The 26,739-nt window shown below is 38.8% G+C and overlaps 1 protein-coding gene across 1 annotated transcript in view; it reads right to left on the reverse strand.

The window, feature by feature from the left end:
- LOC146002948 (uncharacterized) overlaps nt 1–10,562 on the reverse strand; it is a 58,630-nt gene extending 48,068 nt beyond the window's left edge. Inside the window, exons 1-2 of the mRNA XM_083141107.1 lie at nt 10,313–10,562; nt 1,729–1,907 (exon numbers count right to left, since the gene is read on the reverse strand). Of these exons, the coding sequence (XP_082997233.1) occupies nt 1,729–1,907; nt 10,313–10,562 (429 nt within the window). The remainder of the gene's footprint in view (nt 1–1,728; nt 1,908–10,312) is intronic.
- Nucleotides 10,563–26,739: the final 16,177 nt, after the last annotated feature.

The raw sequence follows: 26,739 nt of genomic DNA on the forward strand, positions 1-26,739 counted from the left end.
AGGTTAGGGAGGTCTTAGCATTAAAATAAAGTCCCTAAATGCATTTTACTAAGGTTCCGATTTACGTATACATTCATTCCCACTAGTCTACGATACTTACAGTCGCTTTCAACGGAGAATACCTTGTAGAAAGTTCACATGCTTGCGTAAGGTAATTTTTAAGTTGTTTTCTATTTAAACATAAATAACATTTGGAACGACTTAAGATGACCGGACCCCTCTCCAATTTTCTTCATATTTGGCATACTCACTAACTGATGCCTCCTAATCACGAATCTGAAGTTAAAAGTTGTCTAGAAATTGCAAAATAAGCTAAAATAAGGCGTTAGTTTTCGGAATGGAAACAGTCGATTTTCGCAAAATTTTTTGTTTCACAAGGTGATATATATATTCCTGATACTGTAGAGTGACCACAAGGAAAAAACCTTGGACGAAAAGTCTCCGCGCAGCTTTCCGTTCTTCCGTTCCACCCGGGCCATAAGGAAGCATGGTTCACTCTCCCCTCACCTCCTCGCGAGAGTATGGTGCACAGGAGACGTGGGTCTGCGCAGGTTTCTTTGTTAGTGGTTCCACTATACCACGACACCAAATTTTAACTATCTTTGTCTAACCTAACCACACATCAATAGTTTGTGGAGCTAGCGTCAATGGTTCGCAATTATTTTGCAATTTCTAGACGTTTCCGACAAATTTTAACTTCAGATTCGTCATTAGCAGGCCTCAATTAGTAAGTATGCCAAATATGAAGAAAATCGGAGAGGGGTCCGGTCATCTTAAGTCATACCTAACTTTTTATCGAGTCCGAGCATTGCTTATAAATTTAAGGAAGATTCAAATTTCGTGTGACAATGGTTGCCAAAATTATATGATACTGAGCCTTTCTGCTAGGAAAATTTTTAAAAAATCATAAAACAATCTGAACCAAATTTGTAACCAATCAAAAATAAAATTTGCTTCTAAAAAAATTCCAATACTCCCGTTGGGCGCCTAATCTATTCATGCAAGCATATTGGGTACTACTTTACTATACCTGAGACACCTGGGAATCATTTCTTTGCACTTTTTTACATTGCTAACGTACTATTCTGCATTCCGGAACACTTATTTAGGTGAAATAATTGAATTTGTTAGGAAAGTAATGTATATTTCTTACATTTACGAGTACTTACTGTTCTTGTTTATTTCCACACACAACATGGCGATAGCTTACCGTTGGTCGTTCCTTGAGCCAGAAAAACCATTGACGTTAGCCCAAAAATTCACGATAGCCCCACAAACCATCACGGGGACGAGGTATGCCTACTAGGTTAGGTTAGGCCTGTTAGGTTTGGTTCCATTAGCACTCCTTTCGTTCAATTTAGCATATACGGACAATACGAGAGCGTATTGTGCTCTCATGCAGGAAGCAAATGGCGGCAGCAGCAATAGCGCGTCGGAAATAGATTTTCGTACAAAACCACATGCATTCGCATTAAAATGGACCAAAATTACATTCCGGAACATCAACAACACTCCAGAAAGTGAATTCCGTAAGTACTTTCTCCTGTAAATTCGAAGGAATCTGTCTCAGGTATAGTAAAGTGTTACCGCATATTGTAGAGTACGTAGAAAGGGAAAATCTTTCTGCCCAAAAGAATGCAAGTAATCGGAAACACGGACATTCAGGGGTTGTGTGTGAAATTAGATACAATGTGTAAAAAAATCATATAATACGTGATTAATTCTTACCAATATACCGAGGCAATTCTTCATTTTATTTAGAATTTCCATTCCCTTTTCCTCTGCCATCAAAACACTTGTACTTTCGTCTGAACTAGTTTGTTCAGAACAGAAAAAACATTTCGTATAAGTCATTATTTCATTAACATCAACTTCGTTACTTTCCATAACTCCCTTACTATAACTTTCTGGTAAATATAATTTACTTATGAGAGTATCACCATAAATTTCATTTCAGATAGTAATTTAAAAACTCAACATTCACTCTTGTTGACACACACAGACTACACTTTCGCCATGGAGATAGGACCTTCACAGAATAACTAAACTACAAAGTTGCCAGTCCGTACAAAGAAAAATATGTATTCGAACGTGATAACAAAAATCGCACGAGTGCCCCGCTCTTCGCCTCCTAACGTCAGGATGAAATGCGTTCGTTGCGTTGTTAAGGCGAAGAGGGACAATTACGCACCAGGCATGCATTTATTCCAATATCGTCGGAATGAGCAATGCTACTAAAAAGATCTCCGACAGAATTCAAGAGTATAAATTTCAAGACTAGTCGGTATGGTATCTGACTGTCACGCGGGATACCCAGGTTCGATTAAGATCGGAATTTTTCCGGCCTTGTCTCCACTTAAAACGGATCCGGTTTTCACCCAGCTTCAAATTAGTGGTTACCTGGAGGAAACTGTGGGAGGTAAAGGCGGTCGGAGCGTGATGCTTATAACATCACCTCCAAAGCGGCCGAGATCGAGAATATGTGGAGCCCCTATCCCCCACATCTACTAAACGTGCCTCCTCGGCACGGTGCTACATGCACGGAGAACTTTGCCTCGACTTCTAAGACGAGTCCAAGGTTGAGGCATACTTCTCTAAATACTGAAAACATTGAGACTTACTGTTCGACACTCTCGTCTGGTTGGATAGTTGGTCAATCAGAATGTGTGGCCTTTGAAAAATTAGCCTAAACCAAAATCGCACGAGATCTCAGAACTCGAAGAGATTGTACAAGTTTGTTACATCTTAATATTCAAAATTGTAATGAGAAAAAACTTGAAAATAGAGACAGGACAGAGAACAAGCAGTGGCGGATTAAGCTTCCTCGCCGACCCTAGGCACAAACTTACTGTGCGCCCTTCTCAAAAGAAAAGTAGTAACTTATTTGCAGTATTTTTACAGGCTAATATAAAAATTAGTGAACATACTGAAATAAAAAACAAAGGATAAAAATCAATAACAAACAATTCATTTTCTGTATGTGCTATACCTAAAATTATGTAATGTATTGAGAAATTAAATTCACCAATCACCAGTCATAAATGAAGCCGCTTCCGCCTCACTCGTGTATAAGTTCTTCAAAGTTGATGTGTCCATCTGTCAAGATGTCTGCTTCGATGTGGAGAATAGATAACTCGTTCAGTCTTTTATTACCATGGTTGAACGGAGGTAAGTCTTCAGTCTTTTTAGGGCTGAAAACGAACGTTCAGCTGAACAGTTTGTTACAGCAGTACACAAAAATATTCTTAATGCAATGTCCACATTTGGAAACATAGACTGCAGATTTTCTTTCCGTATAAAGGCTAACATTTCTGCTGGCGTGCCACAGATTCCTCTCGTCTTCAGAAGCCCCGCAAAATGCACACATTCGTTTGGAAAGGTTGATTCCAGATCAGTTTCATATGCAGCCTGAAGGTTAGCTGCGCGTTCAGAAATGACACAAGAAGAACTTTGCAGAAACTTACTAAAAATCATGAAGTTGTCAGACATTAATTTTTAGCTTTCTTTTCTTAATTAATTCAGCGTGCAATTTATCAAGAATAGGAAGAAACACCTCAACTTATAATTTTTCTCTTCCTGTTAAAACAACCTCATTGTCTCTTACTTCATCGGCTTGAATGTTACGTTTTCTAAACCTTTTATAACTACACTCGTAATCCATATCAGTTTTCTCCATGGATTTTTGCTCATAAGAGTCGAACATGTCACGAATAGAAGTTATAAAGTTCACAAGTGATTCAAATAAATCATGCACTATTGTTAAATCTATGTTGACACTTTGTAATTTCACGGCCACACTCTGGAATCTCTGCAGTATATCCTTCCAAATAGTGAAAGCTGTCTCCAGCCTGTTTAGTTGATTCAAGAGGGATAAGGCCTCATTTCGAACTAGTGGTTTCTCAAAAGGATCATCGCTTACATGAATAAGGGCTTTCATTATACTATCCCAGTTTTCATATATACATGTACAAGCCTCCTCTCGTGCTGACCAACCTGTTTGAGATAAGGATTTTAGTGTTTTGCTTCCTGGATACATGAAAGAAGCAAGTAACTTCCAGCGTTTTGTTAAACTGGAAAAAAAAATTGTAAATATTTTGAAGCATAGTGAAAAAAGAACATGCTTCCTTACAACTGCTTGCTGCACTACTTCCGATCAAATTCAAAGAATGAGCTGCGCAGGGCACATAATATGCTTTACAATTTATTCCTTTAATTCGAGCCTGTAAACCTGTATATGCCCCCGACATATTGCTGGCATGGTCGTACGACTGACCTCTGCAATTAGTAAGGTCAATAGAATGTCTGGTCAAAATATCCATTACAGCTTCGGCTAGATTTTCAGACTTGTCACCTGGATTTGACAGAAACGAAAGAAACCTTTCAACAGGTTTACCATCTTCATTCACATATCTTAACACAAAAGCTAACTGATCAGTATGCAAATATCTGGAGTTGAATCAACAATTATGGAGAAGTATTTGCTTTGTTTTATTTCATTAATAATTTCTTTTCTCACTCTATCAGCAAGCAGTTCAATAACTTCATCACAAATTGCAGAAGACAAATAGCTTGTATGACCTTTCCCCGGATTTCCATATCGTTCAATGTGTTCTGCAAGAAATGGATCAAACTCGGCAATAAGCTCTAGAGACATCATGTATTGCCCGTTGTGCAGAGAATGGAATTTTTCTTCGTGACCACGTAAGGGAAGCCCGCGACTTGTCAACTTCTTTACGACAGCAAAAACTCTTCTTAAGACACTGACCCAGTACGTAAGTTCCGTCTGAATATGTGATTGAAAATTGTTCTCCGAGGTCCCAACAGATTTCTGCCTTGTTAAGAGTGCCAACTCGCAGTTTTTGTGTTCTTCAGAATTTTCGTGTGATGCTAGAATATTTGAAATGTTTTACCAGTCTGAAATGCCGTGAGTTGGGATGTTTGTCTTACCCTTGAACAACATGCATGATGCACAATAAACGGCACCAGTGCTGCACGAATATACCAAATAATTCCGCAAAATTGATTCGCCATGTACAAGTTTACGAAAAAATACTATTATTTAAAAATCTTGTCTTACCTGCTATGAGTCTTTGCGATTTAGATAAATCGTTCTCAGCATTCTGATTAATTCCACGTCTTAGAAGAATGTCAATTGTAGACTCATTCAGACACCACTCGTCACTAACGAAATTTGCACTCTCACTGTCACAATCAGGAACTCCTACGAACTGAGGGGACACTACCTCAAGTGCACTTTCTTCCTCCACTAAACCCACAATATTTTCGACATTTTACGTTTCACAGAGTTCACTCGATGTAGCCGCTTCCACTTCAATTTTTGGACTGCTTTCGGAAATCACTTGTTCCTTTCGCCTAAAAACCATGTCCACTTTACCAAGCTTTTTCTGTAAGGTTGCTTCTCTTTCACGCTTTTCGTTTGCAAGTTTGCGATAAGCCGCCCCACTTAACTTTGTTCGCTTCATGCTGCCTGCTACATAAAAAAAAAATACCAAATCGCAAACGCACTAGCAACAAACTGAATGCACCAGCCAGAGAATCCAGTAAGACAAAAACTAGTTGCGGTCCACGAGAAAGCTGCACTCACTCACTCACTTATCAGCACTGTTTATGTGTTTATTTTTTTTTAAGACTGGCATTGTTACAGATGCGAGTTTCAAACAATCAGTCTTCTTTCCTACCTGGCCATAAACGCTTAAAAATTAGTGGAAGATCGAGGGGTATGTATTTACAAAAACAAATCAACGAAGGCTGGGCGGCTTGCATTGTCATTGTAAGCGATAAAAGCCACAGCACGGGTTAAAAACAAATTGATTGGCACCTGAAGGAGGCAGAGCAACGAAACATTTTTTGATAACACATAAATCCGATACATCAAGGTTTCTTTCGTATGAAGCGAAAGTGTTGCAAACCGTTGATTTGAAACATTGGTTTCATAGGTCTAAATTCTTACTGTGTACGTAAGACACTTTTTATTATTCTTGATATTCTGAAAAAAAGATTTGCCGCCCCTAGGCATGTGCCTAGTGGGCCTAGTAGGTAATCCGCCACTGCTTAAGAGAGGTCTCAAGACGCTTTCCTTTCTTGAGAAACGACTATGAATACCGAGCTTAAAAACTCGAAATTCACTCTTGTTGACGCACACAGACTAAACTTTCACCATGAACTAAACTACAAAGTTGCCAGTCCGGACAAAGAAAAATATGTATTCGAACGTGATTCGAAAATGGCACGGGTGCCTCGCTCTTTGTCTCGGCATAGAATAGTTAGGTTATAGAAGGGGAAGCTATATTTAAACCTCGCTGCGCTTGAAAATTGCAGTTCCGTCGATGGTCAACAGATGGCGCGGCCGTCCTCTTTTGCTGCTCGCAGTAAATAGGTGGGGAGTGGTCTTGAGTTTGTGTTTTAAGTCCACTTTATGCACAGTAAGGCTAATCGGGACTGGACCTACAGTTTAAAGTGGGATCCGAACCACTTGTGCCTCCACCGGGTATCGAACCCGGGACCCCTTGATTACAAGGCAATGACGCTTCCACTGCGCCATGGGGGAGGCCCGGGGAGTGGTCTTTCGGGGACAGTCACGTTGGTTCCAAACGTCCTTATTGGTCAGATATCTTGTATCGCAGCAAGGCTGTTACCAATGGCAAGGGCTTTCTTTCTCGCTGGTTCGCTTCCAGCACCGCTGTTAGTGTCTGGTGGGGTGGGAAGGGATGGTATGGGTGATGCGTTTCCGTCACCGCAAAGTTCTTCCGAATCTTTTACATAAAAGTAAGGTTGCCTTTCCTATGTAAATGTCAACAGATTCTCTGAGTGTTTATTTGAAGGCGAAATTGGGGAAGTAAAATGTAGGCATTTTCAACTGGCGCCTGAATTTTCAAATTCAGTTCTCAAGAAACTAATTTTTTAAAAAAAAATTCATTCTCGCTTGTGGAAATTTCCATTACCACTTTTAAAATAACGAGTACAGTGTGTGTTTTCTGCATCGTGTATCATTAAATCAGAATAACAAACATACCAATAAATTCTTGAGATTTACTTCAAAGTAAGACTTCGACCATATCACTAACACTAAATCCCATGGTTTCAAGTGTATCGCCATTACTTTCATTTATCAGTCGTGGCGAAATCTGAAACGTTATTAAAGGTAGTAACAGTTTTTCGAAGACACCCTTCTGACTTTTTAAAACATGTCTCTTTTTTCCTTTTGTTCTAGCCTTTCGGAATCCTGATTTAAATTTCCGAGATTTCCTTCGTTCTCTAGGTATTTAAATTCTTCATATAATTCCCATTCTACGCATTCGAACTCACTACTGTCATAGAATAGTTAGGGTATAGAAGATTACCCTACATTTAAACCTCGCTGCGCTTGGAAATTGCAGTTCCGTCGGTGGCCAATAGATGGCGCGGCCGTCTTCTTTTGCTGTTTCCAGCACAAATTGGGGGGAGAGCTCTTTCGGTGGCAGTCACGTGGGTTTCAAACGTCCTTATTGGTCAGATCTCTTGTATCCCAGCAAGGCTGTTACCAATGGCAAGGACTTTCTTTTTCGCTGGTTCCCTTCCAAGCACCGCTGTTAGGGGGGGGGGGTGAAGAGATGGGATGGGTGATGCGTTTCCGCCACCGCAAAGTTCTTCGGAATCTTTTACTCGAAAGTAAGGTTGCCTTTCCTATGCAATTGTTAACAGATTCTTTGAGTGTTTATTTGAAGGCGAAATTGGGAATGTAAAATGTAGACATTTTCAACTGGCGCCTGAATTTTCAAATTCAGTTCTCAAAAAACTTTTTTTTAAAATATTTCAACTTCACTTGTGGAAATTTCCATTACCACTTTTGAAATAACGAGTACAGAGTGTGAGCCTCCCCGATGGCGCAGTGGTAGCGTCGTCGCCTTGTAATCAAGGGGTTCCGGGTTCGATACCCGGTGGAGCTACAAGTGGTTCGGATCCCACTTTAAACTGTAGGTCTAGTCCCGATTGGCCTGAGCAAAAAGATAAATAATAACTCATAACTGAAGTACAAACTGGGGGCGGCGAATTCCATGCACCGGCGCAACAATCATTTTTTGACTGCAACAATCTTTACTCGACCCCGCCGCACAAGAAATGAAAATGAAGTGAATAACGTGAAATTCAAATAATTTTTGTTTCACTTTGCTCGAAATAAAATCGTTTCTTTAAGATAGGGTGACCATTCGTCTCGTTTTGACCGGGAGAGCCCCGTTTCATAGGCGTGTCCCAGTCGTCCCGTTGATATTATACAAGACAAGAAACACTGTTTGTCCCGTTTTTCAAAAGTCTAGGAATTAGCTTGAAAACCAAGTCTAAATTTGAGAGATTCTTAAAGAGAATGAATTTCTGTGTCTTGGCGGAAATTCAAATGTCAAATCCCGCGTTTTGTGTTAGATATTAATATTTGATGCAACTTTTTCGGGGAGCTTTATTAACGGTTAGTAAAGAATAAAGTTGTTCTCAAGAAGATTGGTTCTTCTGCAAAATACTTCTGGCACTCGTCAACTTCAGCGTAGGACCAACAACAAAGGTTGATCAGAAGCCAGAAACACTATGTAGTCATACCGAGATTATAAAAATTAATAGCTCTTGACAACGAGAGATCATATTTTACATAGATATTGTTCATGATGTATCATTTATGTGATCCATACTATAATAAATAATAAAAAAAGGTAAAGTGCTCCCCTGTGCTTTGCACCACGCCATGAAGGAGTATCTCGGCCGAAGCTTGGAGTGATGTGATCAGCACCACGCCCCTGGCCGCATTTACCTCCCAGAGTTTCCTCCAGGTTTCCACTTTATACAACGCTGGGTGAGCGCCGGAGCCGCATAAACAGGTGGAAAAAGTCCCGGTTCTCTCCGCCGGGGATCGAACCCGGGCCTCTCGCATGGTAGTCAGACGCCATACCGACTTTTTTAAATATAAAATAAAGAAATATTCCGTGGTATCCCCTGTCATTCATACACATTTTCTCAACATTCCTACATATCAGTTTTTCTCTATATTCTCGGTTTTCAAAATTTACGGACAACACAAACATCCAAGTCCTAGCCGGGATTCGAACCCGGGACCACTATGCTAACCACTCCGCCACGGAGGCCGACCACCGACTGAGCTACTGCGGTTACTATAAATAATAACAATAATAATAATAATACGTTAATGACAATAATTGTATAGCTAATTAGTCCTAACCAATTTTTCAGGAGGGAGTAAAGTGACCTTTGGGTCAAAATATTATGGTCACCCTACTTTAAGAGCAACCTCAAATCGTACTTGACCATGTTTTTATGTTTAAATTTTTGCAGCTTTTAAAAATTAAGATATACTATTGATGAAATCCTACGAGCAATATTTGTATATTCCTCAACCACTACAAATTTTTAATTCACCATGCTCCTAAAAACTTGTAAAATTATTACTTTTTTATTTTATGTTATGTTATTTTATTTTATTTTTTTGAAGAGTGACAATTGTCAATTCAACCTGTATGTGGAGTCAGTTGACAATACTTGTAATTACCTTTGAAATGGTTTGGAATATTTTATTTCAAACAATATACTGCCTTAAAATTACAGATTACAAAAATGTGATCTAATGAACAGCATAATATGTAACAAAAATGTTCCAAACCAGGGTACGGAATCCCGGGGGGACGGGGGGAATTCCTCCCACCAACGATCTTGTCTTGAAATCCCCCCCACAAAATTCTTCCGGGGGAAGAGTTTTTGTTTTAACAACAAATATGAACAATTAGTTTGACATTCGAATATATATATATGTCTCGGGTCATTCATTCCATGTCAAATCAGGCAGTAATTGACCCTCATAGTCACCGATTTTGATGATATTTCGGACACAGCTTTGCTTTGCTCCAAAACCTGTGAAAGGATTTTGCTGAAATATGATCATTACGAATTATATGAGGGTTGTTCAAAATGTCTTTGGTCATTTCTATGCTTCCAGGGTAAAATCTGCTGTCAAGTAGTTCGGGAAACAATTGTATGTTCACAGGTTTTGAAGTTGTCACTTTCGAAGAAACACTACTATGCTTAATAGTACGGGTTATCACTTTGGTGATAACATTTTCCGTGTGATCTGGTGTCCGTAATTGGCGTGATGAATGCCTGTACCGGAAAAAAAGAGTTTGATAGGCACGTGTTATCAATCCACTGTTTCCTCGTGTGGTGATCCGTAAAGGTTCGGAAGGTACGAGTTCTCCATTTTTCACAAGATGGAAAGAAGATAGGTTATAACTTCTAAAGTCGAACGGATTTTTCTTACCCACGGCTGTCTCTTCCGTAGAATTTCCGGTCGTCGGAACGTACTGGAAAAATTCTTTCCTGGTGGTGATACCTGTGTTGTCGGCAGTGATTAGTAGAAGGGAGGCAGTTGGGAACATGGATCTGATTGGTCGATTTTTTCTGACGTCACTGTGGTCATAGCGGGGTAGAGCATGAGTAAACCTAACCATGGTGACGTCAGCTGGGAACGTGATCTGATTGGTCGAAATTTCTGACGTCACTGTGGTCATAGCGGGGTAGAGTATGAGTAAACCTAACCATGGTGACGTCAGCTGGGAACGTGATCTGATTGGTCGAAATTTCTGACGTCACTATGGTTAAAGCGGGGAAGAGCGTGTACAAACCTAACCACGGTGACGTCACTGTGATGATAGCGGGGTAGAGCATGAATAAACCTAACCACCTCAGGATTGCAGTTGGGAAGAAGCAAATCTTGTGACGTGTGACGTCACTAGTGATAAGAGTATTTTTCGAAATGTTGCGCAAACCTACGATGACTGTGTGTCACAGTGCATAGTAGCAGGCTAAGGCATGAGTTAACCTAAGTCGCCATTTTGTTTTTGACGTCACATTGCTGATAAGAGTGCTAGGGGAGCTCGATTCTTGTTTTGATGTACGGCGTCAAGCTGTCTGGCATTGTCGCTGACATGATCCAGCTTGCTGAAACGTTGTGACATCACATGGCGATGGAAAGTTTTAACGTAGTGCAATCTGAGCATTCCGCGCCGCCATTTTCTTTCTGCTTGTGTTTTGGGAACAAGCTGTGATCGGTTGAAGTTACGTGACGTCATGGTGCTGCAGTCTGCTACTGTATGAACAAACCTGAGGCGTCAAGCTGTCTGCGACTTTCGATGCAAGTCCCAGCACGTTCTGTGACGTAGATGGTGACATTGACATCTGAGAGGTCGCCATAGACAGATGACAAGTCCCAGCAAGTTCTGTGACGTAGATGGTGATATTGGCATCTGAGAGGTCACCATAGATAAGGAAGAGCCTTAGTTCTTTACAAGCTGCAGAAGGAGTCAGTTGTTCTCTTGTAAGTTGTGCTTTATCTGCGAGTTTAGCTATGAATTCTGCATCGGTGAAAACTGTTCCAAAGAAAGCTGGAGTGAAGCGTCCGCAAGAAGACGACAAGCGCGCAAAGCAAGCGAAGAGGAAGATGGGACGAAAACAGACAGCGGAGGACGAAGAAACGAAAACAGAAGAGGATACAGAGGGAAGAGAGGAGGAGAGTGTGAAGACTCTACGTGAGCCCATTCGCCAAGGTTTGTTGGAAGTGTGCTATAATTTGAACGAGAGTGCATCGAAGCAGATTATTGTCGGCATGGATCCTTTGAAAAACTTTGCTACATTTGTACGTGTATTCAAAGCTGGCCAACAAGGCGCAATATTTTCTGTCGATGAATGGAAAACTTTGATGAACTTGCAGGTGGTTATAGATGAATATTTTGAGAACGACAGTGTAAAACGTCCTCCACCAGCTATAAAACTTGGATTCAATTTGAACGTTCGTTTCTGGCGTTTCCATGGCACCAAAGTAGTGAGTTTAGAACCTGTTTGTAATGTTGACTACAATTTATGCGTATGTCTTGCCAGAAAGGGTTGGAAAGGTTTGCTTAACCTAAGTAGTTGTGTTGATTATGCATTAATTCGACTACAGAGAAATGAGAAATCTGTATTGGAGTGGTACGGCAGATACCTATCAAAATGTTCTCAAAATGTTAGTGAGAAATGTGATGCTTGCTGCAACGATTCCTCAGTTCATAGATGCCTTGAACCTGATTTCATCGAAGAACATAAAGGGCGATGTTTGGAAACTGTCGGGGAAGATTGTGTTGGAATAGACGGCGATCGACTCTTACTAGAGGTGGAATGTTTTTACAAGCAGATGACCATCGAGATGTTGGCTCCCATGTTACTATCAAGTGCTAGAACAATTGAGACACCAGATTTCTTTTTAAACTTCAAGTAAGAAGTGACTGTGATATTTTGTGTAATAACTGATTTAGAAGTAAATAAATTGTAATTGTGAAAGATTTTGTGTTTTCTGTTGTTGATTTGATTTTACTTTTTTTGTTGCTGGCTCATATATGTAGTGGCGACGTTATTTTCTAGAGTGGCTTTAGCATATTGACAATGGCATCTGTATGCGAGAGTTTCGCTAGAAATTGCAAGGCGCGGCCCACTTCGTATTTGCGTGAGCAGTTTAATTTATTTACGAATATATTTTTAATGGGTAGATGAAAAAATTGGTATTTTAACCTCATTTTCTAAGAGTTTTTAAACCTCTATATTCTACACACATGATTGCTTTCCTGAGAAATAGGTTCTTGTGACCTGTTATCTGAAAGTGAGTCACCAGTCAAAGTCTCAAGGTAGCCAGTCAAGCTATGACCTGTTGTTTTTCAGAATCATTCGGATTTGAGACATTCGAGAGTACATTTGCTTTATAGCTCTTCTGTTCGTTTTGAAAACGATTCGCATCGTGGTTTGAGTGTGTGTGTGTTTATTGGAAACTGTTGTTCTGTGTTTGAAAGTGATTATCTAGAATACAATTGGAAGTTAGATATATCTGTGAGTTGTGTCCCTATCTTTTTGGAGTCAACAATGGGTAAGTAACTTTCCATATTGAATTGGTATTAATGTATGTAATTCTAAATATGTAGAAGACTAACAGTACCACTGAGTAATGTGATTTAAGAAAAATATTGTATCCAGATATTGCTTTTCTACTTTATGCATTAATCGCAGCGCTGAGGATGTAGGATGAACTGTTGGTAGATATATTGACGCTTTAAAAATAGTTTTTACTTTTTGGGTTATTTTAAGTCGTTTTCTATTTCTCGGGCTAACCGCGACGATGAAGATGAATAATGAATTGATTCAATAGTGATTTGATCAAACTCTGTTCCATTATCCTCTAATGAGGATAAGGACCTAGAACATCTGTCTCTGTAATCTTTGTTGACCACTTAGAGCGCTTCAATGCGGCGGGTATGGGTTCGAATCCCGCACTGCGCATGGGTATTTTTTAAGGGTGTTCTATCATTAATTTCATCATGTTATCACTTATCCTCATCATCGCCATTAGCTAAAAGTTAAAAAAAGGCAGCGCTAAATAATAAAATTGAAATAAAAATGTTGATCACTTGACAAGGATCATAGATGAAGAGTTGATAGCTTCAAATATGTTGGTAAGGTTATCGTCTTGTAATCAAGGGGTCCTGGTTTGATACCTTGTGGAGGTATATAGTGATTTGGATCCCGCTCTAAACTGTAATTTTAAGTCAGATTAACTTATATACTTAAAGTGGAGTTTAAATTCAGATTTATTTTACTTGGTTTCTGTTTCTTACTGTTAATGGTGACAATGAGGATCTTTTTTTTTGTTTGTTTGCGTTGGTGTTTCAAGTTCACGTTATGCACAGGAAAGCTAATCTGGACCGGACCTACAGTTTAAAGTGGGGTCCGAACCACTCTCCACCGGCTATCAAATACCGTACAATCGTGACGATGAGAATAAGTATTGAACTGGCTGTATAAAGATAGGGAAGAACACAATTAACTGATACAAGTATGTAGAAATATTATCAGTTTACGTAAATATTCGTTTTAATAGTGTACAGGCAAACACTACAATTTAGTATAATTTTTGTTTTCAGATGCCAGAGGTGTTGTGGATTCAACACAGAATTTAATTCAAGAGATTGAAGAATTTACCGGGTGCAATGATGTAGATATGGTTCCGACACAGCGAGTTGTTGGAGATATAGATAATTTTCTTAATGGGTCAGAAAGAGAAACATTGAATCCCATATTGTTATCTGGTAGTAGTTGTCAACCTGATAGTTTTGTGCACGAACCTAAAATAGTTAATACATCAGAAGGGGAGATAGGTACAGTTCTATCTACCCAAAATATTCTTCACGAGATCGATGCATATATCGGATCTACAGATGCCAATCCAAATTTGTTTTCTCAAATACAAATTTCGGAAAAGAAAAATAATAAAGATTTAGGCAAGTCTCTGCGGGATGTAGTGCACATGATATCAGATAGTAACAATGACATAGAGAAATCTGAAGAAGAAAATGAGGATGTTATTTTGGACGAAGTTGTGGATGAAATGATTTTAGATGTAATTTCTGATGTTCCAAGAAGAAATGAAGAGGAAGGCATGGAAAAATTTTTAAGTTGTGCACTTAGAACCCCCATAAATAAGGAAGTGATTTTGCTAAAAAATAACCTGCAAATGTTAGGGTCAATGCTACCTGTAATAGTGCAACATGGTTGTGGTTCAAAGGGGGAAGCATCTGAAAGTAGCTCCTCGAGTGATAATGATAAACAATTCATTGTGTTGGGAGACTTTACCCGAAAGTACAAGAAATTTAATTTGGAAGGTCGTCAAATGAATGTACGCCTTCAGCCTGTTCCAGATAACGTTAATCCCCTTAACTGGATTCGTACAGGATTAGACCAGATTATCGACACCCTTACAGAAGATTCTGATGCTCGAGACCATGTTGGTTTAACCATTAGAAATGTACATTCCTCAAGAGACCCATTTTGGGTTAGCTTTCGCCTAGCAAGCGAGTTGAATGCTGAGATTATTTGGGAGTCTCTAGAAAATGTTATGCAAAGTAACTCCAGTTTTCTTGCATCGGACGAATTGATTTTTCATTTACATCGTGTCAGAGTACCAAGTGGGACAGGTCCAACTGGGAGATTCAAGATTGGGTTAGAAGATATGGAAGAAGTATGTAAAACGCGCTCTGGTATTATAACAATTAAAAATAGGGATTATCTGTGTCTTCCACGCGCACTTGTTGTGGCCAGAGCTTATACAATTTTGAAAGGACACAATGAAAGAAGTAAATATAGGATGGGACGTCCAATTGTAAAAACAGAGGCAGAACAATTGTGTAAAGACGCTGGTGTGCAGATTACTAGAAAAGGGTGTGGTATTTTAGAACTTGAAAAATTTCAAAATGTTCTGCCACAGTACAGAATTGTTGTACATGCTGATCTCACCGGTAGCAACATCATGTTTGAAGGCAGTAAAGACATGACAAGAAGACCATTATACCTGTTACACGCTGATCACCATTACAATGTTATAACCTCCTTGACTTCAGCCTTCAGTTGTTCGTATTATTGCGAACATTGCAAGAAAAGATTCTTGTCAGTAACAAAACACAGAGACTGTCCAAACAGGTGCAGAAGTTGTTTACAATCTCACGAAATGGCGAATGTTCTTAGGGATTGTAATGATTGTAATAGGCAGTTTAATGGTGACAAGTGTTTTCAAGAACATAAAAGAAAGCCTAAAGGTGGTAAAAGCATATGTGAAAAAATTCATCAATGCACTGTTTGCCTTAAAGTTATTGCTATGAATGAACGAAAATCTAAGCATGTTTGTGGGGAGGTTTATTGCAAAATATGCAGAAAATATTTCTCCAGTAGCCACCAGTGTTATGTGAAAAAATCTTCAGCACCCGAACACAAAAAACCATTTATAATGATATTCTACGATCTGGAATGCAGCCAAGATACTCCCTTCGATAATCATCCAGATAGAACCGAGCATCAGCCTAATCTGTGTGTTATGCAACAAGTTTGTACTGATTGTGTAAACAAGTTAGATGCTTCAACCTCCTGTGACACCTGTGGAATTAGGCAACATATATTTAGGAAATCACCAGTTCGGGAACTATTGTCCTACATTAAAGAAATACCTCACAAGTTTGACATATATTGCATATGTCATAACATGAAAGGGTACGATGGTCATTTTCTTCTACGGTCCATGATCACTGAGTTTAAGGTCTACCCGGAAATTATCATGAATGGGTCGAAAATTTTACTGATGCAGTGTGGTCATATAAGATTTCTGGATTCACTGAATTTTCTGCCGATGCCTCTGTCCAGTCTGCCATCAGCATTTGATCTACCACCTGAGAAAAAAAAGGGTTGGTTTCCTCATTTATTCAATACTTTTTCAAACAGAAGATACAAAGGCGAGTTACCTGGTAGTGAATACTACTTGCCAGATCAAATGAAGCCAGAGGAACGAGAGAAATTTTTGAGATGGTATGAGGGGCGAAGACAAGCCAAAGACAATATTTTTGACCTAGAGCAAGAGCTAACTGATTATTGTATTAGCGACGTAGAAATTCTACGACTAGCCTGCCTTAAGTTTAGACAAACGTTTTTGGAAGAAAGCGAAATTGATGTATGGAGAGAGGGTGTCACAATTTCTGGAGTGTGCAATTTACTTTTCCGAAGAAAATTTCTAAAGGAAAATACTATCGGTGTGATACCTTCTTCAGGTTATCGATGGGCAGATACGCAGTCCATTGGAGCAGTGGAATGGCTTGTGTATGAAGAGAAACGAAGAGGTGTTGTTATCCAACATGCTGGGAGAGGTTTGGAGAAAAAGATAGATGGTCTGAAAGTTGATGGATACTACGAAGATGACAACGGAGATGGTCATATACTTCAATATCATGGCTGCTACTTTCATTCCTGCGAGAGATGTTTATCAACTAAAAGTGGACAAGTTACTGATGAGAAATGTGACACGGTGGATGCTAGGAGGGAGAGAACTAAGAGAGTAAAGGAACGTCTGGAAAGAACAGGAAATAAGGTTGAAATTATGTGGGAATGTGATTGGCAAAAGATGAAGAAAGAAAATGACACGATCTCGGAGTATGTAAGGAATCACCCCATGACCCGTAATAAACCTCTTGATCCGCGAATGAGTCTAACTGGTGGACGGACGAATGCAACAAGATTACATCACAAAGTTACTGATGGTGAGAAAATTAACTACATCGATGTGTGTTCCCTATATCCGTATGTATGCAAGTACGGAAAATTTCCAGTAGGACATCCTAAAATATACCTAGCCAATGATTGCCCTCCTATAGAGAAAGTGGAAGGTTTGGTAAAGTGCTCAATCCTCCCACCGCGTCACCTTTACCACCCTGTTCTTCCAGTGAAAATGGATGGAAAATTATTTTTTGCTCTATGTAGAACCTGTGTGGAGGAGAAGTACCAAGGAGATTGTAACCATAGTGATGAAGAAAGAACTTTCATAGGAACTTGGGTTGCTGACGAGTTGAAAAAGGCAGTAAAAGAAGGGTACCAGATAATCGAAATGATAGAAGTATGGCAGTATGATGTAACTGTGTACAATCCAGAAACCAGAGAAGGAGGGTTATTTGTTGAATATATTGATAAATTTCTGAAAATGAAGGTTGAAGCAAGTGGTTGGCCATCCAGGTGTATAACAACAGAAGACAGGGAAAAGTTTATTTCCGAATTTTACGACAAAGAAGGTGTATCCCTAGATTATGACAGAATTGAGAAAAATCCGGGAAAGCGGAGTCTTGCTAAACTTATGTTGAACAGTTTCTGGGGCAAATTTGGGCAACGCTCTAATCTTCCAAAAACCACAGTCATATCCCAACCGTCAGAATTGTATGATAAACTTTCCAACCCATCTGTCTGTGTGAATTCTCTACTCCCAATTGACGAAAATGCGTTAGTAGTAAATTGGCAGCTTGTGAATGATTCGATCGGTGAGTTACCAAATGTGAACGTTGTGATTGCTGCTTTTACAACAGCTGGAGCAAGATTGCATCTCTATCAATATCTGGAGCAGCTAAAGGATAGAGTACTGTATTATGACACGGACAGTGTTATTTACACGACAGAACCAGGGGATGTTAACCCTGAAACGGGTGAATGTCTTGGGGAGATGACGGATGAATTGGAAATATACGGGATAGGAAGTTACATCACAGAATTTGTTTCAAGTGGCCCCAAATCCTATGCATATAATGTAATAAATCCTGTCACAGGAGTTGAAAATACTGTGTGTAAAGTGAAAGGGATAACTTTGAATTATGCAAATAGCAGAGAAATAAACATGCCTTCACTCATGGATTTGGTAGTTTATGACGCCCCACCAATTACAGTTCACAACCAAAGAAAAATCTGCAGAACGAAAGATTTCAGGGTAATCAACAGACCTGAAAGTAAGGTTCTCCGTGTTGTTTACACGAAAAGGAGAATTATTGACAATTTCAATACAGTTCCTTATGGTTATATCCAACCACATAAGAAACAGCGACGTGAATAATGTCTAAGCGACATCAAACCCTTAACTTGTATAGACTTCAGACAGTTGGATTTCTTCAAATTTTGTACCCTCTAAATGAAGTGCTTCCAACCAAATATAATTATTGTTAACAATGGCACACATGTTGACACATCCATTTTCCATGATCCTTGCTGGTCCTTCTGGGTGTGGAAAATCCAATTTTGTGTCAAGAATACTCACACATCTTGAACATTTAGTGAATGTAGATTTTAAGAAGATTACTTGGTGTTACAGCGAATGGCAACCTTTATAAGAAACAATTTTATCTAATGTGGAATTTCAGAAAGGCTTACCGGACACCGACACGTATCTACCAGAAGAAGGACCACATTTAATTATTCTGGACGATTTAATGAGGGAAGCTGACACTAGAGTTGTGGATCTTTTTACTAAAGGCTGCCACCACAGAAATATCAGCTCAATTTTTCTTACACAGAACATTTTCCACCAGGGCAAAGGTCGAAGAGATATATCACTCAATTGTCATTATTTAATCTGCTTCAAAAATCCTAGGGATAAAGCGCAAATAAAACATCTCTCATGTCAAATTTGTCCTGAAAATAAGAAATTTATGATGGAAGCATATAATGACGCAATATATCCTCCCTATGGATATTTTCTGATTGATCTAAAGCAGTCTACGCCAGATAATCTCAGATATCGAACGTGTATATTTCCTGACGACCCTTATAATTATGTTTACGTCCCAAAATAAGTAACACCTACTTTTGAAAATTATATCACTTACCTACTATGTCTTCTCCAATTAGGAACACAGATTTACTCCGCATTCTCTCAAAATGTAAACCATCGATGCGAAATGCAATTGTCAAAAATGCAGATGCATCGTTGGTGCATGATATTTGTGAGTGTGCTCACAACACTTTAAAAGGCAATGTGCCACTCAAACCAGCTCAGAGGAAAAAACTTACCCGTTACAGACATGTGTTAAGAAAACTGGTAAAACGAGGAATATCTTGGAAGAAGAAGAAACGATTTATTGTGCAATCTGGTGGTTTTCTACCATATCTTATAGGACCATTAATTGGTGGAATTTTTTCAAGTCTCTTCAAATAATGGAATACGGAAGGAAAATGGTGTTAGTACCTCAGGATACTCTGCAGAAAATTCACCACCAACAGCAGCAACATACAACACCGGTATCAGAATTGGATATAGAAATGAATAAAATATTGAAGAAGAACATACCTGACCTGGAGAAATGGAATTTATATCAGCAAGTTCTAGCTAGGTATCTTCACTTTGCACGTAATTTAAATAAGCCTATAGAACTATCGATTGTTTCAAAAGGAGAAGCACAGAAGGAAGACAATTTGAAGAACAAAGGTGATGATGAAGAAGAAAAACAACCAGCGCAAGATCGTATTTATGATGAAATATTGGCTACCATACCAAGAAGATTTCATGGAAAGGCAGAGCTATTATATAAAAGATTGAAGAACAACAATGATATCATGTGGGATTCTCAAGGTGAAACTAGTATATATAACAAAACTATCCCAGGAAGTAACATTATCGACCTTGTTGGAGATATTGTAAGGAATCGCCAACACAGTTCTCCCACGGGTTACGAACGTTTCTCTGAACTACTTGCAAACCTGAATGTTCCTCAAGAGGTTGTTGTTAATAACCGACGTTGGAAATTGATAGAGAAATTAAAATCTGGTTATCAGAAGGTAGACACTGAGAGAGAAGAAAACCGGAGCAAATGGTTGAAGTATTGAAATTTTAGACACATTTATTTTATATTCCTTATGAAATATGAATTCCACATTAAAAAATATTTACTACGATATTACAAATCCATCCGGTTTTTCCACTGTACATCGCTTGTGGGAAGGTATCAATAGAAAGTATCCAAGAAAAAAAGTTGAAAGGTGGTTGCAAGCACAGGAAACATATACCTTACACAAACCAGCACGAAAAAATTTTCAGCGTAATAAATATATTCTGAATAATATTGATGATTTGTGGCAGGCAGATCTTGTCGATTTGAGAAGTTTAAGTAACCATAATGAAAGCAGAAAATATATTTTGACAGTTATAGATACATTTTCTAAGTTCGCCTGGGCAGTCTTGCTGTCCGGTAAAACAAGCAAAGAGATTCTTAAAGCCTTTGAGAAAATTTTGGAACAGTCAAAGGGAAGAAAACCGATCGCTATACAAACAGACAAAGGATCAGAGTTTCTTAATACTAAACTTCAAACATTCTTTAAAAACAATAACATCCGTCATTTTACAACAAAAAATGCTGATGTGAAAGCCAGTATTATCGAAAGGTTTAATAGAACTCTCAAGGAGAAAATGTGGAAGTATTTCACAGCAACAAACAAGTATACTTATATTCATGTGTTACCTAAAATTTTACAAGCCTATAACAACACTAAGCATAGAACAATTAAAATGGCTCCAGTAGAGGTGAAACCTGACAATATTGTCCAAGTTTGGAAAAACATGCATAGTAAAACATCCACAGCAACACGAAAAAAATTGCCAAACTTTAGAGAAGGAGATTATGTAAGAATCAGCAAGGAAACTATGCCTTTCGAAAAAGGCTATGTCGGAAAATGGTCACAAGAAATTTTTAAGATTAAACAGGTTATTAGACATATCCCAAGAGTGTACAAACTTGAAGATTTAAACCAGGAAACTATCGATGGTAAATTTTACAAAGAAGAGATTCAGAAAGTTCGACTACCAACCCAGTTCAAAATTGAAGAAATACTGAAGACTAGTGGTAAAGGCAGCAGAAGAAAGTCGTTTGTTAAATGGAGAGGATATCCGGCATCTTTTAATACTTGGATCCCACACTCACGGTTGAAAAATTTAACATGAGATCTTCCTTCTACATAACATTACCCAGCAGCAGTTCGATGGACATATTTCCTAATAATACACTCGCCAACTATACAACTAAACTTCCCAAACAAATTGAACTTCATGGAGAATGGGAAGTTGCTGCAGTTGAAATCCATTATCCCAACTTCATGTACAATGTGACAGAGAGACAGAATATTATCTACTATAACCTTGACCCGGTAGATCATGATTGGAAAAAGGTAAAAATACAGCCGGGATACTACAGAAACATGGTGGAGGTAGTTGCTGCAATCCAGAATAGTGGTGTACCCTTCCTCATCTCGCTTCTGGATGATCAACATATTCTACTAAGAGTCAATGAACAGTTAGCAGCAAAAGGGGAAGAATCAAGAATATTTATTGAGGTGAGATTTTCACCAAAACTCGCAACCCAATTAGGATTTGACCCTTTTAAAACAATCAAGTTTGTTGGTAACCAACGTGTACACTCTTCTTCTCCCACCAACTTATCTCTTGGTGTCCCGCAACAAATGTTTATATACTGTGATATATTAGAGCATGTAATTGTAGGAGACAGTTTTGCGCCGCTTCTGAAGATAGTAGGAACAAATATTAGACACTTTGTTTTCGGAAGTGATGCACATATCGATTTTCATTCTCCACAGTACACCCCATTAATGAAAAAACAATTTGATACTATCGAGATAGATATTAGAGATCACACGGGTCAAAAAGTACCATTTATATTTGGAGAAGTGTCCATTAAACTTCACTTCAGACGTTCCCAAGAATAATGAACCCGTATGCACATCATTATCATATACTTGCTGGAAAAGGTATTTCAAATGTATACCAAGGTTCACCCTTTCAGAAAGGACATGGTATTGGAAGTTTCCTTGGAGGACTGTTTAGATCTGTTCTTCCACTTATAACCAGAGGAGCAAAAGCAGTAGGCAGAGAAATGCTCACTACAGGAATAAATGTGCTTGGTGATATTTCACAGAATCAACCAATGAAAGAATCATTTAAAGTAAGAGTTTCAGAGGCCGGTGAAAGATTGAAACGAAAGGCAGAAGACAAGATTAACAGAATGGTTGGTTCGGGTAAGAAAAGAAAAGTTCCATTGAATAGACCACAAAATAAAACTAATTCCAGAAAACTCAAACGCACAACAACCAAAAGGAAAATAACAAACAAAAAAAGAAAGAAAACAAAAAGTAATAGAAAAAATATAGACTTGGATATATTTGGATAACAGATTTCACCAGCAATCTTACTTCACACAGTTTAGTATCAGATTGCTTGTTGAAGGAAGAGGTTCTATTCATCATGTCGTTTATAAGCAACTTTTCTTGTCAATGTGCCAATTCAGAATTGGAGATCTTCTCTGTTCCTCCCACACAAACAAGTATACAGTCAGGACAGTGGATTTCATACAAACCATTAGCATCCCTAACAGATGATGCACCCGTAGAATTTAATGTTCCTGGACACGGAGAAGATTACCTGGATCTACCACACACATGCCTCTATCTAAAAGTTAAAATTTACTCAACGGACAATACAACAATAAGTGCTACGGATAAAGTTGCACCTACCAATAATTTTATGCACTCTATGTTCAATCAGGTTGATGTATTTCTTAATCAAAAGCTTGTGACATCACCGTCTCACACATATCCATATCGTGCATATATTGAAAATTTTCTAAATTATGGTCCAGCTGCCAAAGAATCCCATTTGACTTCATGCTTGTGGTATCAGGATACTCCAGGCTACATGGACTCTCTAAACAGTGAAGAAAACAAGGGTTTCCAGAAAAGAAGAAGTTTCATCACAAGTAATAAATCGATCGATCTATTCGGTCATCTTCATTGTGATGTGTTTAACTTGGAACGTCTTGTACTTAATAACATCGAAATGAGAGTGAAGTTGATACGTGCTAAAGATGCTTTCTGTCTAATGGCTGAGAGTAACACGTTTAAAGTTCACATAGAAGATGCTACATTATTTGTCAGAAAGGTTTCACTAAGCCCAAATATTAAGATTGCACACTCTCAAGTGCTTCAAAAAACAACTGCAAAATATCCGATAAACCGTGTACATATGAAAGTAATCACATTTCCAAGAGGAATTTTGAACAAAACCATAGACAATCTATTCCTTGGGCAAATTCCAAAACGCATTATTCTAGGATTTGTGACTAATGCATCGTTCAACGGAGAATATAATAAAAATCCTTTTAATTTTAATCATTTTAATATCAACTTTCTCTGCCTGTACGTGGATGGTAAGCAGATACCCTCAAATCCACTTCAACCTGACTTCAGAAACAATCTTTTCGTTCGATCATACCAGACGTTATTCCAGAATACAGGAATTCAGTATCTTAATGATGGAAATGGACTCTCTAGAGAAGACTACGGTCAAGGATACACCTTGTTCGCATTCGACTTAACTCCCGATATGTCTGCCCATACATCAACCCACTGGAATCTGTTACGACATGGGACTGTTCGATTGGAGGTGCACTTCAACACAGCCTTAACGGAGACAGTAAACAGCGTAGTATATGCAGAATTTCAAAACCTTCTAGAAGTAGGCAAGGATAGGAACATCATTGTCGACTACACAGGCTGACGACATAAAAGGTGAGTGTTTCTTTTTATTTCATTTAGTAGTGAGATGGGGTGTGCAGTAGTTGATATTCAAGGATTTAATGTAGACAACAAATTCGTACCCAAAGAGGTTGGAATTTACAGTGGTGACTGTAGTCAATCCTATCACTGGGTGGTAAAACCACCGTTTCCAATGCATTATCTCTCTGAAAAAGATTTTCGATCCGCAAAATGGTTAGAGAAAAATTATCACGGTTTATCATGGTTCGAGGGGACTGTCCAATTTGACTTATTACAAACTCTTCTACAACACACTCTTACCCCATACTCCACGATATTCTCTAAGGGGTTAGAAAAGTCAATTTTTTTATCTAATTTACTTCACAGACAAGTTCAGGATCTCAGTGTGTATGGTTGCCCTTCATTAAAGCTGTTCTCGCATAAACTTTCACCTCGTTGCTTTCATTCAGCACATGCGCAGTCTACTTTTTCTTGCTCACTATCAAATGCTTATAGTCTTGCTCGCTGGAAATATGAACACCCTTCAGTTACTTGCACCGCTGCAGAAGCTTCATAGCCATAATCATATAGGCGTGTATCCATTTGATATGTTACCGCCATCAGTATCCACACCTGCAGCCATTATTGTAAACACAGACCCTAGTTACAAGGCAGGAAGACATTGGGTAGCTATCTACATTGATGTTTCAAGAACTGGAGAATATTTTGATAGTTTTGGAATGCCACCACATGCAGCTATTGTGCGAAACTTTCTTCAAAACAACACAATATCATTTTCACACAATACCTTTCAGCTACAGGGACTGAACAGCGATGTATGTGGGCATTACTGCCTATTTTACATTTCACATAGGGCTAAAGGTGGATTCTTAAACACATTTTTACACCAATTTACCAACAACACAACATGGAATGATAGATACGTCAGGAGAAAAATGACAACACCCGTCAAGAATATGAGACTCTCGAATTCAGAATATACCCATTTCCAGGGTTGTCATGCAAGGTACGTTTATATTTCTTTTATCTGTAAATAGTTGACTTGAATTTACATTAACTTCTTTAACTTAAAATAGCTTACTGTATCTTTTCAGGAGAATATAATGATAGCTGTCAATCTCTCGGATGGAGAATCCTTTCAATTGTACTGGCAATCAAATTAGGAACACATTATTTCTCAACAGTAGCTGCAATTTACCAAATTTCACAGAATTCAGGAAGGCATTATCGTATGCACAGTGAACACAAAAAGCGACATTTCAACTATATTTGGATATTAAGTGAGATTGTACTCAGTGTATGTAGTGATACTGGATATGTGACAAATACTTCTTAGTGTATTCTCGTGTGTACAGTGAAAAAACTGATTTTTGTTACATTTAAATTGTAAGTGAAATATATATATTTTGTGTAAATACTGATCTGTATTATTATTAATTTTATGTTCTGTACTACATATTGACAATAAATATATAGTAAATCAAATAACTTTTTATTTTGAAAAATTACGTTTGCTGAAAAATAATTTTCAAACGATTGGTGGAGGAAACTTTGATTTGGAAGAGTGAATTTAATTATAATGAAACAAAAATAATTCATCCTCAGCCAGACAGACCACTAACGCAAAGACGAAGTGGGGCCCGTCTTACACTTTCTGTTGGAGCGTTCGCAAAACGAAAGAGTTTTCAAACTTGTTCTGCGAATTGTAAGGAACCAGCTTTGTATGGCGACCTCTCAGATGTCAATGTCACCATCTACGTCACAGAACGTGCTGGGACTTGCATCGAAAGTCGCAGACAGCTTGACGCCTCAGGTTTGTTCATACAGTAGCAGACTGCAGCACCATGACGTCACGTAACTTCAACCGATCACAGCTTGTTCCCAAAACACAAGCAGAAAGAAAATGGCGGCGCGGAATGCTCAGATTGCACTACGTTAAAACTTTCCATCGCCATGTGATGTCACAACGTTTCAGCAAGCTGGATCATGTCAGCGACAATGCCAGACAGCTTGACGCCGTACATCAAAACAAGAATCGAGCTCCCCTAGCACTCTTATCAGCAATGTGACGTCAAAAACAAAATGGCGACTTAGGTTAACTCATGCCTTAGCCTGCTACTATGCACTGTGACACACAGTCATCGTAGGTTTGCGCAACATTTCGAAAAATACTCTTATCACTAGTGACGTCACACGTCACAAGATTTGCTTCTTCCCAACTGCAATCCTGAGGTGGTTAGGTTTATTCATGCTCTACCCCGCTATCATCACAGTGACGTCACCGTGGTTAGGTTTGTACACGCTCTTCCCCGCTTTAACCATAGTGACGTCAGAAATTTCGACCAATCAGATCACGTTCCCAGCTGACGTCACCATGGTTAGGTTTACTCATACTCTACCCCGCTATGACCACAGTGACGTCAGAAATTTCGACCAATCAGATCACGTTCCCAGCTGACGTCACCATGGTTAGGTTTACTCATGCTCTACCCCGCTATGACCACAGTGACGTCAGAAAAAATCGACCAATCAGATCCATGTTCCCAACTGCCTCCCTTCTACTGTGATTTTATCTTGATGTTCAGGTGTGTCCAAATACCACAGCGCATTCGTGAGATGTGTGTTTGCGGCATCGCTTCCGTAATTGATAGCTGCTTCGAAGATCGCTTTATATGCGTAATTGTTATCGGCGGCTGTTACAGCAATGCCGTTGAGAGTCGCTGTACATTGGGAAAAAAGTGAATGGAGAAGATAATTCAC

Source organism: Lepisma saccharinum, chromosome 19 (genome assembly GCF_977018435.1).
Source record: "Lepisma saccharinum chromosome 19, izLepSacc3.1, whole genome shotgun sequence".
Classification (NCBI taxonomy): Eukaryota; Metazoa; Arthropoda; class Insecta; order Zygentoma; family Lepismatidae; genus Lepisma; species Lepisma saccharinum.